The 22,171-nt window shown below is 29.8% G+C and overlaps 1 protein-coding gene across 1 annotated transcript in view; it reads left to right on the top strand.

The window, feature by feature from the left end:
• The window catches only part of LOC142331316 (fatty acyl-CoA reductase wat-like), a 150,933-nt gene that overhangs the window by 78,049 nt on the left and 50,713 nt on the right, over positions 1–22,171 (top strand). The window contains exons 2-3 of the mRNA XM_075377135.1: positions 7,131–7,247; positions 19,002–19,645. Of these exons, the coding sequence (XP_075233250.1) occupies positions 19,534–19,645 (112 nt within the window). The 5' untranslated portion in view covers positions 7,131–7,247; positions 19,002–19,533. The remainder of the gene's footprint in view (positions 1–7,130; positions 7,248–19,001; positions 19,646–22,171) is intronic.

Raw genomic sequence — 22,171 nt, 5'->3', positions numbered from 1 at the left:
ACATGAAAATTAATATAAGATTAGCTTATTTGAGATAAAAGAAAAAACCTCATTAGTATTACAATAATTATTGCTCCTAAGGGTTCTTAACTTTTGCAATTGTAAGAATCAGTGAATCTGCAAAACATAATGTTTGTCAAGGAACCACAGCATCCAGGGAGTTCACAAACTGCTGTTCATAATTACATCTACAACACTACACATGAACAACTTGTGAAAGTCTTTGAGAACAAGAAGAAAGAGTAATTTACCTGGATATTCATGGAAATCATTTTCAACAATTACGGTGTACTTGATAACAACAAAACAAATACACTGCATGTAAATTCTTATGCACTTTACAACATAAGCATACTGTGATGAACAAAAGAGTTTTTTCCTCGGTAAGCTAAACTTTAATGTCATCAAAAAGAAGATCCTAATTAAGTTGTTGAATTTTTTTTAATTTATGCAGGCAGAATAAGTTGGGTGATAGTATTTTGAAATAATTAAATGATAAATAATATTAATATAAATTTTTTAAAAGTACATTTCTTTTTAAATTCTCATTTAATTTTCTGATCAATCTTTGTTGTCTCCGGTTACTCAGAATTCCAAAATTCAGAATTTAATACTGTCATTTACAGTAAAGTTAATGGTTTAAAAAATAACTTTATTGTAGCAAACTGGCAAATATAATATCTGCTACATTGAGGAAAAAATTATAAAAATAGACCATAACTCAGAAGCAACTTGATAATTTGTCTCTGAGCAAGAATGTTGAGGCACCTCTCATTTAAATTTGGAAGAAACTGAACTGTTTTAGAAGCATTACAGCCATTTTTGATTTAGACATTACCTTTATACTACGCTTTATTGAACTGAACATTGTCCAATTCTTTAATATAAGGAAATACCAGGAAATCCTACTAGGATTCCTATACTAGGAAATGTTAATACTGTGCACAGCACTGTCAAATTTTAACAAATGATAAAATGTGAATGGAGATAGAACAACAGTCATAGAGCAAGACTAGTAGTGAATAGTAAAATGAATTTTTTTTAGGAAATTGCATTCAAAAAGTAACAATACACCAATCACACACTAGAATAACAACATTTAATATAAACTAACAGTAGTTGCTGAAAATGATTTTCATGAATATCCAGGAAAGTTTGCAAACCTTTCTTCTTGTTCTCAAAGACTTTCACAAGTTGTTCATATGTAGTGTTGTACATGTAATTAAGAACAACAAATGTCGTGTTACATAAAGATAGACTGAAATAAATCACTTTCATCATTTAAATTAGCACATGACTGCATAAACACAATCACATGCGTATGTAACCTCAACAGGCTATCTCAAGAACTCGTCAAAACAAATTCCAAGAATAATATTGTCTGTTCTTCAATCTACACCCATTCATGGAAACATATAGCAGAAGATATGAAATGTTGGTATTACCAAGGAGCTGAGAGTAGCCTATCAATACATGTTTTGTTTTATTCATGTTTAATGATAAATGATTGAATTCAGTCCTAGCAGCTAATGAAGCAGTCTCTTATTAATAAGAGATATTATTTAAGTAAAAATTTTTTAAATTTTCAGATAACAAAAATGTGATAAGCTGCATGGAGAAGAACAAAGGCCCATATTAACTATAATTATATTATACTACATAAATACTGCTACAGAAAAATTGTGTTTTTTTTATTTCATTTTAATTCTGAGTGTTATGAAAAATATAGTAAATACTTTAAAATAATATTTGGAGAAAGTCATATCTCACTCATCCATTTGTTACACGGTTATCATTTTAAAAAAAAATTGTATTTGTACTAAGGTGTAACTGCATTCCATATTGATATTTATAAAAGAATTTGAACATACATCTATACCTTTAACAATATAATTAAACATATTTAATATGCTTGTCTATGAGTGAGTCACCTTCATTCAGTTATTGAATAAAATGTTTGCTTGATTACCAGAGATGTTAAATAAAATTAAACGTAATTAATACCAAGTATTATGGATTAGTTTAAGTATGTAGATATGACACACACCGATGTTAATACTATTGTGTAAAAATTTCTTACTAAAAGTAAAAATTTGTTTTAAAAAATTATTTCATTGTTATAAGATTTACTTGGGTGTAAGTTGATCCAGTTGCGATCATCAAGGTATTCAGTTAAAGTGATTAATTTGTCATCAATGATTGTTTCATAAACTTTTTCTTCAATTTTATTTAAATGGCAGTTTGAGAAAGCTGTAGATATATGTACGAATGCCTGGAACAGAAAAATTAATTATGTTTATAAATCTCTATTTATTTGCAGTTATTGTGTTAAATTTGAAATAAAATTAGATTAAAATAAAAATAACTATCCTTGAGCAATTAACAACCTCATGCACACCAATGTCACCAGTTTTTGAAAGCACAAAAAGGTCTTCTGGTAAATTAAAAGAAGCCAAAAGATATAAACAAAAGCAATGAAAGATGGTCATGCAGAGGATTAACTTGAGTATTGCAAAACCAGACCACCTAGATTCTAAGTCGACAATTACATTTGCAAAACAAGAACGAAAAACATTTGAAAAGTCTAACTATCAAACTGGTCAGATGAGATATTCAAAATTTATGTTTTGATGAATTAAAAAGTCAACCTGTGATGTATGAATTGATCAATCAATGATGTATCAATTGATCGTTCAAAAGAAAATTCCATGAACAAGATCAAATACAAAGACATACATGATTATACATGACTGAAAAGGTTATCCGTCACAAAGATAACAAGTTACTAGTCAAGTGGCTGAAATTAGGTAAGTCATACAACTCCTGGATTAATTATATAGATATTATACTGATACATTAGATGAAAAACCGTTATACAGAGATGATGAGGTTAAATAGAAGCAAATGATGAAAATAATGAGATAGAACCTAGACCGTCAACGAGAGTAAGAAAGCCAAATAGTATATATGCAAATAATGATTTTGTAACTTATTATGTATATGTTAATTTCTGTGATGTAAGTGTAACAAATACATATGAGAAGGCTATGCTAAGCAGTGAAGCTGAAAATTGGAAAAAGCTATACATAGAAAAATAGAAAGCTTAACTAAGAATAGAATTTGGAAAATAGTTTAAAAGAGAAAAGATAGAAAAGTTATTGATGTAGGTGGATTTTTAGAATGAAAAGTAAAAGTAAATTCAAAGACAGGCATAGTAGCCAAAGGTTTTCAACAGGAAGAACAGGCAATTAATGTTTATTCACCAACACTAAAAGTGTTAACTTTAAAAATGTTATTATGTAATTGTTGTCAAAATAGTTTCAATATCGATCAGATATGGTTGAGAAACAGCCTTTTTTAATGGGAAAATGATCTCTGAAGTTTATAATAATCAACTTGACTTATTAATATGCAATAAATATCAGACTAAGATTAATGAAGTTATCAGAATGCTTTAAAATTAAAAAAATGGGAAAAGTAAGGAAATATGTAGAAATAAGTAATAATTATGAGGTCAGAAAAAAATTATAACAAGTCAAGAAAACTGTATTGGATCATTAGCAAAAAAAGTATAATTCAAAATAAACTAAGTTATATACTGCAACAACGGAAGTCAATTTAAAATTAGAACCTACAAATAAAATAGATACTAGAATAAAATACAGAAATCTAATAGGTGAGCTTTTTTTATAAAAGTACCAGAACAAGACCTGACATTGCTTTTAGTGTGAATTATTTAAGCAGATTTGAAATTGTTATGATGCAACTTAAAATAGGATTTTATTTAAAATTAATACTGTTATCTAAGTAGTATTTATTTGAAATTAAAATATTACTAATAATACAGTATGCACTTAAAATAGCTATATTTAACAAAAAATTTAAAACTAACTTTCAACAAAAGTGTTAAAAATAAGATTAAGGATTGATCAGTTGATGCTGATCGGGCAAGTGATACTATTCATAGAAAACCAATAACACAGTATGAAATAAGATTGTTAAAAAATGTCAACATATTGACATCCATTGTCCATTGACATGGAAATCTCACAAACAGAGTTCTGTTACTAAATTAACAACGTTCACTAAGTAAACAGCATTATCCAAGGCAGTAACAGATATTTAATATTTACAAACAATTATTTAATAGTTACAAAGAAAGAAATATTTAATATAGAAATAGATAAACATGTTAACATGTACAAGGATAACTACGGAGTGTTAATTATAGCGAAATATATCAACTTCCATTTTGTTTACAGAATGTAAGGATATCTGAGAATATTTTATTCCCCTATTAATCGCACAGCCCGGACGTCAATCTCTTGCTGTTGAGTCTTTCTAATTATTGGGCGGATATTTAATTTTTAATGGTGGTTACATATTTGTTTTTATTTTAAAATAGATGGAGTTGGGGACTTCATTCTGTTCTTTTATGGATCGGGTATGGAAGTATTTTTACTTCCATACCCGATATTTGTATTCTTCTTTCAATGTGATTCCCCTCAAGGCCACTGAAGGCCTTTTGGTCTAGTAGGAGTGCAGGTGAGTGGACCATAATTTCAATCACTAACCCCTCAGAGGGAGTCACTTGTGGTATATCTGTAGGTGATTAATAACAATTAAAATATAAATATTACATCAAACACACACACACACACAATGATTTATAAGTAAAAATTAATAGTCTTATAAAGAGGATTATTTTTTGTATTCTAAATTGATTTTTAAATGTTATTCTTCCCCATTACAAACTTTTGAAGGTGATTTATAAATAAGCCTATCATTATTTTAAATAAATTTTATACTATACAATTTTCTGGATAATTCAAACTTTTCATGCAAGTAAACTTTTTGTATTTTAATAAAGATCAGATTAAAAAAAAGATCTACATCTACAGATAATAATGAAAATTTAGAAATAGGGCATTTCAATGCATATCTGTTTATGTTAAGATTCAAATGACTCAATTATGAATGACTGTTTTTAATTTTCATGGTAAAATAAAAAAAATCACATCCAAAGAAAAAAGAGTTAAGTAACTTAAAGAAGTTTTTAAATACAGAACTAAGAGAGTTGATCTTCCAATTATGTAATAATTAATTTTTGTTACAGATAAATTTGCTTATGGAATTTAATAAATTATAAAATAGTATAGGCTTATTTTATTATATAAAGCTATAATAAAATTACATTTCAATATTCATGGTAAAAGTAGATCTTCTACTAAAGTTAAAAGTACTAATCGATATTTATTGATTATCAATATTTATCATCTCATCACTACTTAAATGGTATAACGAATTTTAACTTATCTTTATCTATTATAATATATATTCCACTCATTCTTTATTCTGAAAGCCCAATCATTCTCAAAAAAAACATCAAAACATTTTCTTTCAGTGAAAGAAAAAATTTTAACTTCAAATACAATCATGATTTGCAACTTTCTAACTTTTTAACAAATTTTAATGAATCCTGCGTGCAAAGTGATTATTTAATTATATTTTCTAGCTTAACATTAAATATTTTTTCGGTGGTTGTATTAAAATTGAATTACATGGCTGTATCATAATGAGGGGACATTATGAAACAGATTTTCATTATGTTACAGATGTTCAAATGATCAAAAGCCTACTCTTTTCAACCATTTACCGATCAGAAGCGGATATTGTTTTAATATATCAACTATTTACTTATTTTGATTTTAATCCGATTTAGTAGTTAACGAGTAGCAGCTAATTTGAAAGTAAATCGATAGGTAACTAAGTTTCTACATTACACTGTTTTATCCTTTGGTTAATTATGTTAGATTTTAAGGAAGAAAAGTCTTTAATACCAATCAATCTTAAAGAAAAGGCAACGTATGATTAATAACCTACTACCACAGAAATGAATTGTTTAATGTATTTTTTGAGAAATATAAAATATATTCCATTACAATGTATTCTATCATAGATTTAAATCAGTAATCCCAATATTTTCTCAGCTGTAGAAAAAATACGATATGCAATTCTTTATAATGGCCATTAATGTACTCTAGTAAAGTTTACTTCAACTTACTTTGCACTCATGCATTAATGGGTATCATTATACACTCACTGCATAATGAACTATAATGGGGACATTCTCCCATTTATTTTAATGGGAGAATTACTTTAGTTTAATGTAATTAATCAGGTTACATTAAAAAAAAAAAACTGAAGAAACAAAGAACATTTGCAATTATATTGGTCGAGATATTATACTGAAATTGGGGCATTGTCTGTCTGCTCCTTTAAGAACATAAAAAGTTAATAATTATAGATTGTATTAAAAATGAAACTATTAATGGTATTTAACATTAATACTGCAATTACAAAAATGAATTACATTGCAGGCACAAAGTGCTTGGTAGAAAGGCAAAAAGTATTTCAATTATTATTGTTATTATTGACTCTGTCACGAGTGTGGTTACCAATTAATCATCCTCTGATATCCAACAGCATTTGGATTTGCTGTCCTTGTCTAGTAGATGAGACTTTAAAAATATGCAGATGAAGGAATTCATATTGATGATGAAGAAATTTTGGAAAATGTTGAAGTAGAGGAAGAGTTAGATAGACAGATAATAAGAAGAGGAAAACAGAAGAGAGCTGAAGTAACGGGCGTACTTGGAGTGAATAATTGAAATAAAAATCCTAATTTTTAATCCTTTTGTCCTGTGTATTTACATTATTATCCTTTTCATTTGATTAAAATAAATAATTAATGTTACAATGTAACAATGTAGTTATGTCTAAAAAAAATTGTAATTAAATAAAGTTACAAATAATTATTGGTAAAAAAAAAAAATCAATAAATAAAAAATAGATAAATACAAAATAAATTAATTAAAAAAGTAAATAATTTTTTACATACGTATAGGCTCATGTGAATGCATAGGCTGGTAGAAGCTGCGTATGTAGGCTAAAATGTATGTTTGTACATACTATACACGTACATATGTACAAACCTACATATTCATATGTTCATATATAAGTCTAATTATGTATATTCCTCGTATGTATGAAGACGATTAAACGGGCATGGTTTTTTGTTTGCTCTTTTATTTATTAGTATTATTATTATTTTTTTTTTTTTTCATTAGGATAGGATGGGATAAATGAAAACGAATTTAAGTTACAAAACACATTTGGGAAAAATTGAAATAAGATACGTCGAATTGGTCATTAATTTGGGTTCATTGGAAGATACAAACGAAGTGGTCAGTTTCCTTGTCATGATCCGCTTGTTTTTACAATTTTTTGAACTCCAGTAATTCTCTTTTCAGTTGTATTTCTCTTCTTTTCAGTTCTTCATGTTTCATTTGAGTTCTGATGAGTTGTAATTGTCTGAATGAATATGAACAGAATTTACTCAAAACTTACCTGTCATACTTATGTTTTATTATTTGTTATCACCATATTAGAATTATTTGTTTGTAATAATCATATATATGTATATATATATATATATATATATATATATATATATATATGTATATATATATATATATATATATATATATATATAAATAAATCTAATTTTGTTTATATTACAGTACAATAATACCTTTAACTTTTTCATTTGATTTGATAATATAAGCAAATCTCTTGTAGCGATAACATTAATAGCTACTGCTCTCTTGAGTTTTTCATCGAATCTAACTGTTGCGGCAGAATGAATAATTATAGTTACATTTTCTTGAAGTTCTTGTTGATCTGTATTTGAAAGGCCTAACATAGGTTTACTACAATCACCAATAATAAGTGAAACCTTTTCCTTAGCAAGTGGATTCACTTTTGAATAGATCTGTAAAAGATAACAGACATGATTATAAAACAATTATTTTGGAGTAAATGGATCAAACTTTTCAAAAATACACATAATATAAAAATCATCACTGTATTAAAAAAAAAATCTGATGTGGACACCACATATTTCTTGTATGCCTATTTAAATTACATATACACATTTCTTTTTAAATTAAAAGTACATAAAATTTTATTTAATAACTTTGATATTTTTTCATTTTCTTTTTTTTTATTGTTGTTTATTTATTGTAAAGATTTTTTACAATCAGAAGTTAATAATTATTAATAATTTAATATATTTAAATTAAAAAAATGTTAAAAAAGGGAGATGAAGTCTGATTTGAATCGATGTGCCTTCCCCTTAAAAGATCCAAATATTTCATTAATTAAAATTTCATTTGTCTATAACTCTGGAACCGATGAAAATAAGTACCACTTATGATATATTGTTGAAAAGCTCTCAATGAGGGATTACTGCAGTTAAGAAAAAGCCCAAAATCCAAATGTTTCAAAACTGAAACCCTGTGTATACACATTTTTGGTCCATTTGATTGCAATCAACAGGGGAGGTGCACAACTAGATGTTACAACAGTCCTAAATCCAAAAATTCAAATCCTACAGCTAATCGTTTTTGAGTTATGTGAGATACATATGTACGTACAGACGTCACACCAAAGCTAGTCAAAATGGATATTTTCGTTGAAATCTGAAAACCAAAATTTCACGATCACAATACTTTCTTTACCTCGTACAAGGAAGAACAAATTACGGAAAATATAATTTTCTTTTATGTGTTTGGTCTTTCCGTTGTTCTGTCAATCAAAAAGGACTCTTCATTGAAAAAAAAACTATTTGAACAAATACTGGAAAAAACAGGTCTTATTATTAAATCGGTTAGTGTTTTAAAAAAATGACTTGTTTTTCCATTACACTAAATTACTTAACAACAGATTCATTTTAATATTTTTCTCAACACAATGGCTGCTGGCTGCAGGATGTTTGGGTTGACAGTAATGAATACAATATATCATTTTATTACAAAATGTGATAGTTTTAGGATCCATTTATTCTGCATTTTAATGTTGCAATATTTTCATGAATAAGATTTATTTGGTTTTTGAAACTGATCTTAAGAGTTTGCTTATAGTGTATTTATATTAGTAAAATAATGGTTTGCTTTGCAAACAGTTAGCCAATATCTGTGGTAGAGTGGTAGCGTCTTGGCCTTTCATCCAGAGATTTGTGTGTTAGGCATGGCATTCTCCATACGTTACAAAATTCAATATTCACATCCCACGCACAAATTTATGTTGAGACATCAAACAATAAAATAGAATGACTGTTCTCACCAACAAACAGCTAATAGTTGATTTATTTTTTTATTATTTTTTTTTTAACTTAAATGTTCATTAGAGTGAGCTTACAGCTCGATGATTCAATGTGTTTGCTATGCAATAGGCAGAAAAACATTTTTACCAAAGTGAAACAATATTTAATTTTTTCTGTGAAACAATGGTTTAGTCAAATTATTTGATATTTTCCATGTGCAATCACATTAGTGTTATAAACCAAATAAATTGAATGCAGAGTTTTTAAAACTTAGATCTTAACAGTTGTATTATTGCTTTCGATGTTCTTCAGTGACATCCTGTTATTCTCATACTGGCACTGAATGATTATATTAGTGAAAGGTTTTTTTTAGAGTTAGACAGACACTTATGTAGAAAATGATGGTACATGTAAAATATTGATGTAGAGCTTTTGTTTGATTATGTTCTTCATATTGTTAAACTGTAGGGAAAGGTTAACAGAAAATGCGGGCCTAAGAGATAGTGCAGGGTAAAATAATTTAGTTTTTATGGGATAAAGAAATTAAATGAGGAAAATTTTATTTTATTGAGAAAATATTTTTATCGTGGTAACTAAGCACCTGAAATTCATTACATAAATGAATTGGTGCAAATTTCGGTTGAATTCAATGGATTATTGAGCTTCTTCTATCCTACAATAAAAACATCCAAGCAATTGATATAGTAAATCTTTTGAAAAGTAACTCAATATTTATTTCAAATTACTATTTAATGTACTTATACGTACACTCGATTACGTATGTATTAAATGCATTATTAAACATACATTAGCTATATTTAAGATAAATTGACATGTACTGCCAAAACAGTGGAAAAACTCTAAAGGAGGGACTTGGATTAGTAACACATTTTGACATACAGAAACAATAAATATGTAAAATCGTAATAAACAGCAGGAACAAGGTAATGTTGGAAGTGATAGGGGTGTAGGAACATTTGTTGAATGGATTCTCAAAGTGTTGAGGAGTCAAATAAAAAAAAGAAGGAAAACGATGGACTGAAGCAATGTTACATCTTCTAAAAATATTTCTGATTTTTTTCATCCCAGAAACAAAAACCAGATCTTTTGTTAAGTCGATGACATTTCATTACACTAATAATTTTTCTTAGCTTATATACGAAAATATTGTATATAATATTCATAAAATTTATATTATCGTAGCCTATGTATTTAAATTGTATTATTTAAATCTGATGTTTTCATAATTTTGAAATGTTTTTAGTCTTTGAAACATTTTGTTTCTGAAAATGATTTTCTAAAATGTTCATCTATAACATTTAAATTTAGATTTAAAAAACCTCCTTTGAAATGTTAACCGTTAATTAAAATATCACAGTATGGCAGAGCTAGTGGAGAGAATATAATTGTAATTAAAGAAAAAAAATTAGTATCTGAATTATGTTTTTTACAATTGTTGATTTTGATGCCATTGAATCAGTTAATGAAATTAGATTATTAAATTATTTATTGATTGAGATTTTGCAACCTTAATGGCAAGGAGTAAAAATTGCTAGAGTATGTCATGATAGTTCAAAATCTTTTGAAACATTTTGTTGCAATTTAAAAGACACTAATTTGATTGCCAATGGTCAACGGTAACAGAATTTTTTGATGATTTTAATTTAGTCATACTGAGTGATAGAAATGCAGATTGTATTCATTATTTTTTTATAAATCAGCAAGATGCTTCTATAACAGACTTATAAGCGCTGTTTCAAGCTTTTTTTTATATTTATATCAGGTTTTAATATTTGTTATGAAATATTTTCTGATCATTTTCCCATTCCCATGAGAATTAATACACTTAAAATCAATTTGAAATAGTGTTAACTTTGTTGTCAAAGCTAAAATTGTTATTGGATTTTAAGTAATCGAATGAACAAAAAGTTAATTACTTGATAAAACGTAGGTGTTTTCATCGAATATAGAATTTGATACAGTTTATGATAGTTCTTACAGATATTATTTCTGCGTGAAGAAGGTACAGGAAAAAACTTGTTTGATGCATACAGTTACAAGGCTCATTTCTGGGTTTATATAGTATCAAAATTGAACAGGATTAAAAATCTCACTTACTATTAAAAATCAATATTAACAGAAAAAAAATTGTATAAACAATTTTAAGCATAAAAATATACATTCAAAAAAAAATTATGGCATTAGGCGATATTAAGGATTATTTTAGAAACATGCAAGGACTTTTAAGAAAAATCCAACTTTTAATTGATAACAGTACGTCAGTGGAATCCTAGCGATTGCATTATATAAATTTTCTCAATCTCTTCTTCAGCTGTGTACTCTAATGTTAGAATAACTGCAGAAATTTGTTGTTGAAGATAAATTTTTACATGCAGAATTTATCAGACATGAATTTTTGAAAAGTATTAAAGTTAATGAAGCTACTGCAAGGGTCGGATTACTTATGATGTGTTTTTGAAAAATGTGCCGCTTAATTTCCAGGATAAAAACTTTATAATAAGATTTAGAAGATGATAAAATTCCTGAAAGTTGCAAGAAATTAATAATTTTCCACATATATATAAAAGGAGATAGTTAATTAAATAGTTATCTCGTTCTTTAACGAAGTTGGTAAGGTGTTTACAAGTCTGTTGGTAGATGAGCTCAAAAGGTGGATCTATAACCAAAAATAATAAAAGAATCTCTGGTCATATTTCAGAAATCATCAGTAAAATCGACAATATATTTTTATCAATGAATATAGTCAGTATTAAGCTAAGCATCAAGTGTAAAAATGCCTTTTCATTGACCTGGTTATTGCTGCCTTTGACCACTTCGATCAGTTCAAGACAAAAATAACAATATTTCAATTTATTTATACTACTAAAAATTAGCAACATATTATAATACGATTATTAAATCCATAAATTGTGTATATTTACTAGCTAGATATATTTAATTAAATGAAGAATTTAATTTGGTAGAATACATGTCAATAGAAAATGGTTGTAATATAAAAGACAATATATATTTATATCAGACAAAAGTATAATTCTGTACTGTTGGTGGAAAACTGTGTTATAATTTTGTCTTTGATATAATGGTGCAGAGGGGAATATGGACAAATATAGTAACATTTTGCTTATATTATTAGCAAAATGTATTGATTTTGCTAATATATATATATATATATATATATATTTATTAGCAAAATGTATTGATTTTGCTAATATATATATATATATATATATATGCAAGCATTGGAATAGGCAAGGAAGGAAATATAGTGGGTGAATACGGGCTGGGCAAAAGGAATGAAAGAGGGGACCGATTTATAGAGTTTTGCACAAAGTATAATTTAGTAATTGCCAACACTCAATTTAAAAACCATAATAGAAGAATATACACTTGGAAAAAGCCAGGCGATACTGCAAGGTATCAGATAGATTATATCATGGTTAAGCAAAGATTTAGAAATCAACTCGTTGACTGCAAAACTTACCCTGGAGCAGACATTGATAGCGACCATAATTTGGTGCTAATGAAATGTAGATTGGGGTTTAAAAACCTGAAGAAAAGGTGTCAGATGAATCTGTGGAATTTAGAGAAGCTTGAGGAAGAGGAGGTAAAAAAGATTTTTGAGGAGGACATCACAAGAGGTCTGAGTAAAAAAGATAAGGTAAAAAATGTAGAAGAAGAATGGGAGAATGTTAAAAAGGAAATTATTAAAAAGCAGAAGCAAACTTAGGCGGAATAAAGAGAACTGGTAGAAAACCTTGGGTTTCAGACGATATATTGCAGCTGATGGATGAACGTAGAAAATATAAGAATGCTAGTGATGAATAAAGTAAAAGGAACTATCGGCAATTAAGAAATGCTATAAACAGGAAGTGCAAAGTGGCGAAAGAAGAGTGGATTAAAGAAAAGTGTTCAGAAGTGGAAAGAGAAATGAACATTGGTAAAATAGACGGAGCATACAGGAAAGTTAAGGAAAATTTTGGGGTACATAAATTAAAATCTAATAATGTGTTAAACAAAGATGGTAACCAATATATAATACGAAAGGTAAAGTCGATAGATGGGTGGAATATATTGAAGAGTTATACGGAGGAAATGAATTAGAAAATGGTGTTATAGAGGAAGAAGATGAAGTTGAGGAGGATGAAATGGGAGAAACAATACTTACATCGGAATTTAAGAAAGCATTAAAAGATTTAAATGGCAGAAAGACTCCCGGAATAGACGGAATACCTGTAGAATTACTGTGCAGTGCAGGTGAGCAAGCGATTAATAGATTATACAAACTGGTGTGTAATATTTATGAAAAAGGGAAATTTCCGTCAGACTTCAAAAAAAGTGTTATAGTAATGATACCAAAGAAAGCAGGGGCAGATAAATGTGAAGAATACAGAACAATTAGTTTAACTAGTCATGCATCAAAAATCTTAACTAGAATTCTATTCAGAAGAAGTGTTAGGAGAAGACCAATTTGGTTTCAGGAAAAGTATAGGGACAAGGGAAGCAAATTTAGGCCTCAGATTAATAATAGAAGGAAGATTAAAGAAAAACAAACCAACATACTTGACGTTTATAGACCTAGAAAAGGCATTCGATAACGTAGACTGGAATAAAATGTTCAGCATTTTAAAAAAATTAGGGTTCAAATACAGAGATAGAAGAACAATTGCTAACATGTACAGGAACCAAACAGCAACAGTAACAATTGAAGAACATAAGAAAGAAGCCGTAATAAGAAAGGGAGTCCGACAAGGATGTTCCCTATCTCCGTTACTTTTTAATCTTTACATGGAACTAGCAGTTAATGATGTTAAAGAACAATTTAGATTCGGAGTAACAGTACAAGGTGAAAAGATAAAGATGCTACGATTTGCTGATGATATAGTAATTCTAGTCGAGAGTAAAAAGGATTTAGAAGAAACAATGAACGGTATAGATGAAGTCCTACGCAAGAACTATCGCATGAAAATAAACAAGAAGAAAACAAAAGTAATGAAATGTAGTAGAAATAACAAAGATGGACCGCTGAATGTGAAAATAGGAGGAGAAAAGATTATGGAGGTAGAAGAATTTTGTTATTTGGGAAGTAGAATTATAAAAAGATGGACGAAGCAGGAGCGATATAAAATGCCGAATAGCACAAGCGAAACGAGCCTTCAGTAAGAAATATAATTTGTTTACATCAAAAATTAATTTAAGTCTCAGGAAAAGATTTTTGAAAGTATATGTTTGGAGTGTCGCTTTATATGGAAGTGAAACTTGGACAATCGGAGTATCTGAGAATCTGAGAAGAAAAGGTTAGAAGCTTTTGAAATGTGGTGCTATAGAAGAATGTTAAAAATCAGATGGGTGGATAAAGTGTCAAATGAAGAGGTATTGCGGCAAATAGATGAAGAAAGAAGCATTTGGAAAAATATAGTTAAAAGAAGAGACAAACTTATAGGCCACATACTACGGCATCCTGGAATAGTCGCTTTAATATTGGAAGGACAGGTAGAAGGGAAAAATTGTGTAGGCACGCCACGTTTGGAATATGTAAAAAAAATTGTTAGGGATGTAGGATGTAGAGGGTATACTGATATGAAACGACTAGCACTAGATAGGGAATCGTGGAGAGCTGCATCAAACCAGTCAAATGACTGAAGACAAAAAAAAAAAAAATTTACAAAAATTGCAACATATATATATATATATATACGAGGTGCTACCCAAAAGTTCGGGGAATTTGAATTTCGCGCGCGAACCTTTGCTGGTACGATCTACTGCCACTAGATGTGGCTAACAGTGCCCTTTGTGAATCAGTGTTCCAACAGCTGTGACGATGAGAGGCTGCATTGTTGACTTTCGTGCGGTTATGTAACGTGTTTTACGCGAAGTTCTAAATGGCAGATTTTAAAGAGCAAAGAACCTGAACCAAATTTTGCTTCATGATTAAAAAAACTGGTACAGAAAGCCGTCGCATGCTTGTGAAAGCATTTGGTGACAATGCTATGAGTAAAAGTAAAACGTTTTTGTGGTACAAACGATTCAAAGATGGACGAACGACTGTCGATAACGATGAGCGTTCAGGAAGACGATCAACAAGCGCAACACCAGAAAACCTCGCGAAAGTGCGACAGGCATTGTTGCAGATCGTAGACAAACAATCCACGATGTTTGTGCAATCGTACAAATGTCATATGGGTCCATGCAACGCATCTTGTTGGACAATTTGAACATGAGACGCATTGCTGCAAAATTCGTACCTAGACTGTTGAACAGCAACTAGAAACAAAATCGCGTAGCTGTCTGTAGTGAATTAAAAAATTCAGCAAAAGATGACCCTAACTTCATCTCCAACATCATAACCGGTGATGAGACATGGGTGTACGCGTATGATCCTGAAACTAAGCAGCAGTCGTCGCAGTGGAAGTCGCCAAGTTCACCGTGGCCAAAAAAAAGCACGCCAAGTTCGGAGCAACGTGAAGTCCATGATGATTGTTTTTTCGACATCAAAGGCATTATCCATAAGGAATTTGTTCCTCTTGGTCAAACTGTCAATGGGATGTTCTATTGTGAAGTTTTGAAGCGGTTACGTGAAAACATTAGGCGCAAATGTTTAGATCTGTGGGGTAACAACAGCTGGGTTCTGCACCATGACAACGCGCCCGTGCACATATCGCTAGCCGTTTGGAATTTCTTGGCTTCCAAAAAGACGGTAGTGATTCTCCACCCACACTATTCGCCTGACCTTGCCCCGTGTGAGTTTTTTCTCATTCCGAAAATAACATTTCAATTAAAAGGTCGTCATTTTAACACAATTGAGGAGATTCAGGCAGAAACGCAGGTGTAAGTGCTTCGAACACTTACACCTACAGACTTCCAGGGATGCATGGAATCATGGGAAAAACGCTGGGATCACTGTATCAATGCCCAAGGGGATTACTTTGAAGGAGACAGTGGAAATTATAAGTTACGGTAAGCTATTTTATTTTAATGGTAAAATTCCCCGAACTTTTGGGTAGCACCTCGTATATACGTTTAAAAAAATGAATATCTTAACATAATCGTTTAGAAAACATTTGCGCGAAATAATTAAAAACACAAAAACTAGACGTATTAAATTTTCAATCGATTTTCAGCAATTTCTTTATTAAAAGAACATTTTCATTATCTTGTAAGTAATGTAAAACTGAAAAATGTTTCGGCTAAAAAATTCTGGAAGGAAAAATAAAAGTTTTCAGAAATGAGTACAAACAATACTGATTTCATCAGGCATACATCTAAGATTTTTTTTTTCTTTTACATACTGTCGGATTGAATCATCTGATGTGATTCAGAATTTGGTTAACGAGTCTAAGTGCATGAACGTTGTTTGTACCGAACTGAAAACAAAAACACAAGACCACAGCTATTTATATTTAGCGGTGCCTGAAACCAATCAAGATTTTTATTCGGGTCTCTTGGTCTTTAGCCACCTGGTATATTAGTTCTTCCTTTTTATAATTAATTCTCTTACGTCCACACAGAAGTTGGAAAATTTCATTTATGATAATAAATCCAACGAAAATTCCATTTTATAATTGTGGGAAAAATTAATTAAGTACAAGAATGTAAGGGCTCTACATTCTCAAGTTAATTAATTACTTTACATCTATTGCCACTTATTATGATTTTATTAATGTTATTGAATCACAAGTTTTCCAAAAAGGATTCATCTTTAATAGCAATAGTCGATTAATAAACTTGAAATAAAAAGTTATTCAAAGTGTTTTTCTTTTTCAATATTTATTTATCAATAAAAAACTGCATACATAATACGACTAAGAGTTTTAGTAACTTAGCCACCAAGAATCTCTATCCTATAAATATCTAAATTAAGAAAAAATTAATTATTGCAATGTTACACAATTCTTTCTCAAAATGTGTTCTATTTTAACAGAAATTAAAATCGAACGTCAAAAAGCGCTTTATACAAAATTTTAAACAAAACTAAACTCAAATAATAAAAACAGCAATTAAATTGTAATTTTTCAAATGTGCAAAAGACTTGGAAGAGTACAAAGAATGAAACATAACTCTTTTCAAAATAATACATTATTCTTTAATCTACGAAAGAATAGAGCTTTTTTCATTACTCCATGAACGAAAAGCCGCAGGAGTACCAAATATATATTTACTGAAAATTTAGTGTGTGTATTATCAAAATTATTTTATAAATTGTGAAAGTTCAATTACAAAAATATGTTGTAACGTAGGATTTTTCCTGAAATGTTAGATTACATTTCAAGCATTACACAGATGATTATACAGTTTATCATAATTTTATTACAATCGGTAATCAAACGCTAAGCTTGTCATCATTATTAAACATTTATTACACTTACGTTTATTTCAATCTAAGTTATAAAATCTTCTATTGCGACTACCTCAAAAAATCTGAATGAGTTTTTAACATTCAAATGTGATTTATGTCTTCTATCTTAAAATTAACCATGTGTTAATATTTATAAATGGGGAATCTTTGAAGTGTCATTTTTCCTTAAAAAAAAAAAAAATTATATACACTTTGGCTGAACTAGAGAAAAGAATTTTTCCGTATAACTCAACGTACTAATTCAGCTTTAGAGAAAGAGCCTATCTGTTGTATTATTAATTAATATTATAATTATTATTAACTATTTAAAATTATTAAATTATTATTAAGTTAAATTATTGACTATATTTTTCACAGCATTATTTATTCATGCAATAGCCTATTAAAACATTGTTGTTAGCATGTGTAAAGATAATCTAATTTATATTCTTATCCAGTAAACTTCAAGATTATCTTAATGTAATTTGTTACCATAATGGATCTTATTTCAAAAGCAGACACATTCCTAAATTTTCATTTTCTGAATTACTAATACGTATCGTTATATACATTATTTATGGATTGAGTAATAATATACAGCATTAAATTGCTAAAGCTTCGTATTTTAGTAATTAATTGTATTTCAACCTGTCTTATTTTATCATATTTATATTGCTGGCTGTGTACAAGTCGGTGTAGATAATTATTTCAATCACGTACTGTGTGATTGTCACAGCAAACACTTTTCACTATTTATTTTCCTTCAACACGGGTTTGATAAATTAATCCATGAGGTGCCAAATAAACAATATGCTGTTAGTTTTTAAAATCCAAAGGGAGTTTACATAGTCCTAGATTTTGGGTACATGGTCATGAAATGTCTCATTAAGTGACAGCAAAGATAATTGGCATTGTCCAAAGTAGAGATGGATGTTTCTGCCAAACTAAAACAAAGTGTTTGTTGAAAAAAACCAACAGTTTGTACAAACTGTTGCAAACCTTCCATAAACCTATTGTTCATGACTTATTTTTCCACACATTGCGAAACAGCTTGTTTTTCAGTTTCAAACGCAATTTCATTTTAATATTTTTCTCAGTGCACTGGGAGCAGGCTGGTTTGGTTGACGTCAGCAAATACCATGTTTCATTTTATCACAAGATTTGACAGTTTTATTATCCTTTTATTCTGCATTTTAATATTACAGTATTTTTTAAGAACAAGATTTATTTGGTTTTTGAAATTATTCGATCTTGCCAGTTAGCTTAAGAGTGTATTATTATTGATAAAACAACAGTTTGCTGGGCAAATTACCTGTTTTCAGCTAACGGCAAAAGTTTATTCACTTTATCTGTTTTCATTAACTTAACATCCGTTAGAATGAATTGACAGCTCTCTTTGGAAAACATTATACCAAACAGAAACAACAATAATTTTTTTTTCTGAGAAACAACAATTTAATCAAACCGTTTGATTTTTTTCAGCTCATCACTAGTGCAAAGGCGAGTTGTCACAGTTCAGCTTGTTTTATGGAACAGTACGTGGCTGCAATCCAGCCAACTGTAATTATAAGTTGTTTGTTTCCTGTACGCATGGAATAAGGAATGTACCAGTTTTAAGTTCTGTAACGAAGAATTTGGTGTGGATAGAGGCACTGTAACTGATTGGTAAAATTTTATAAGGAATGTGTGTGCGGGCATGTTAATGTAAACATCTCCTATCATCTTCTTACTTTTTATTGAACCAGCTGATCTTAATTATTAATGGCATGTATTTTACTTTCCTTTAAAATGTTCAAGAAACAACATCACTAAGTCTATATTTTTTCTAGCTAGACAACATTTTTAACATATTTAAAATGTGTATTTAATCAAAAGTATGAATTTATTAAAATTTAAAAGTAAATAAAGGAAGTACTTAATGTATACAGTTTACACAACCAACGAATTACTCTGAGGCTGGAATTGTACATCCAGTAATAAATAAGTGGGAATGTCTGATTGTGGAAATAGATGAATGTTTTTTCAAGATGAAAATACAATAGGGGATGGTTTATGCTCAGCAGCGGGTGTTTCTGGGAATTTTCAGAGAAACAAGTTTTTTATTTGCGGTTCCAGATCGAATAAAAGTAAGTTACTAAGTGTTATAAAGAAGTGTATTAGATTTGGTTTCTGATTGCTGGCAGAGTTAAGATGAAACACCTAATATACAAGGTTACAGTTTTGTCATAATTATGGATAATTATAACACAATAAATAAAACTAATTTGTCTATAATACACAAATAGTTAAAAAATTAATTAAAAATTATAATTACAACCATTGTAATTCTAATTACAAATTGTAATTAGTTGTAATTACAACTCTTCAAAACAACATAATTACAACTCTTCTGTAAGAGTTACAGAGAATAAATGATTTAAGAAGTACATTTCCCACTCAGTTAATGTATAGATAACAGGTGATTATTTCTGGTAGAATAAGTTTATATAGTTTGGGATCTACTTTTTATTACTGTTCTCAGTCAATTAAAATAAAATTTCAGTTCTTAATTAGTTTATAACCTAACTAACCTCTTCGGTAACACATCTTTATAAGAAGTAATAAAAAATAAGACCTTCTAGGTAATATTTTTGAAATAATTATAATAATCAGAAACAAAATGTTCACGACACTATCAATTTTGAAATTAAATCTGACTAAGACTGAATTGTTGTGTGTTACATAAATGACTAGAAAAAAGTAAAAATCAGTTAAAATATTTTAAACATGAAAAATATTGTAAAGTATTTTTACAATATTATCTGACATCAGATAAAATTATAATCAAACTTCAGCACATTAAAAGTAACATTGTTAGTTCACACTGTTACGTCTGTGTGACAGATAAAATTATAACTGCAAACAATGTCCCACCCACAATACTTGTCATTAATACTACTGTTTCAACTGCCAGTACAAATCAAGACAACCCATCTAGCATTTAAATCAATATAAAAGTAACTGACTGCACTAGGATTTGAACCTTAGAATTCTTGACTTCATCAGCTGACTAGTGATGAGTTCCACTAAACTAACCTAGTGGGTTAAATGAGACCGCTAAAATAAGCACCCAGGTGGGTTCCTAGTCAACCAGGTTGCTACTCTATCTATGTGTATATAACAGCATCAAACCTCTTCAGCTACCTTCTGTAGGTTAAAGGTCTTAGGAAGCCAGCAACCATGTTCTATTACCTTCTGGGGGCACACATATAGGACAATGACAAACTCTGCATCCAGACATAAAGCTGAATTAGCCAAACCAAGTTGAGCCAACTTGTCTCTAAAAGCAACATGTCCTGAAAAATACTGTGTAATATGCCGAATGGGGGAAATCATCCTTACAACCTACAAACTTTTCACATTAAGGAAAATACCGTATGTAACGGCCATCAGACAATTCAGTCCACCTGATCTACCATAAATGGGAAAATTTTGATCCTCTAATTCTTTTATGCATCCAGAGGTTAGTTGGCCTAACTTTTTGTTATTATAACGTGATTGGTGCTCAATTGCAAGGATATAAATGGGCTTAACACCAAAAATAACAAGGATTGCCTTATATGAGACAGTCCTATACCCAAAAATCACAGATAACATGAGATGCTGGGCTCTTAATAAAATATTCCTATAATATTTATACCTCATTCCAGACAGGTGCTATATACAGCATTATAGCTTTACATACATCTTTATAAGCAGGCAAAACCAGGAGCTAACTGAAGGTTCCCCAGGGCCTATCCCTGGGCCGCAGCTTTATTTGCCTCGATTGTTTTGCTTACTGTTTCTGTCTAACTAGGGTGTTCTGGCCCCTGTTCAGTGACTCCATAACCAGTGACTCCTGGTGGTTTTCCTCTGGGCTGCAGCTTTGCTCACTGTTCCTGTCCAGTTAATGGGTGTTTCTGACTCCTAATCAGCGTTTATACAAGAACACTGAGCCATCCTCTTTTTTGTCCACTCATTCCTTGGTCGCCAACACAGGGGTTGGGGCAACACAGGTGATGACATATTTCTGGAACATGAAGCAGCTTGGTGGAAAGGAAAAAAGGGTTGGCCAAAAGTCAAACCTAGAAATTAACCTTCTAATATAAATGAGTTGTTTCTGCATAGAAACATCAATAGATGTTTGTCAAACATCCTTGAACTCCTATGCTTGGTACATGTGTGAACCCTACTTGTATATATCTGCAAAAAACACATCTTCCCCAAGATATAAATTCCAGTTTTTACATTTATCAGCAAGGTGAACCACCAAATTCAAGGGTTAGAAGTGGAGTAGCCATATTAATTTCGACTAGGGCTACCACCCTAGTTGAAATAAATAAATAAAGCAGTCGCAGTCAGAATGAAGTGTATGCAGCATATATTTAATGAATTTTAATTTAAGGAGGATGTCATATCATAACGCTTTAATTATTCAGCTTCTCCCACCAGTACTGTTAATGAGTCATTTAATGAATCCAACCACCAAATAAAATTGGTGGTCGGATCAAATTGACCCCTAAGGAAGAGAATTGGAAACGTTCCTTTTAAATTCTCCTGTTTTATTAAACAATGGCTAAGGAGTTATTTTAATTCCAGAGGCAGATTGGTGTCCTATATAGATTTATCAGTTT

This window comes from Lycorma delicatula, chromosome 10 (genome assembly GCF_047948215.1).
Source record: "Lycorma delicatula isolate Av1 chromosome 10, ASM4794821v1, whole genome shotgun sequence".
Lineage (NCBI taxonomy): Eukaryota > Metazoa > Arthropoda > Insecta > Hemiptera > Fulgoridae > Lycorma > Lycorma delicatula.
Note: the sequence above shows the minus strand (reverse complement) of the source record. Positions and strands in the feature narration are given on the sequence as shown.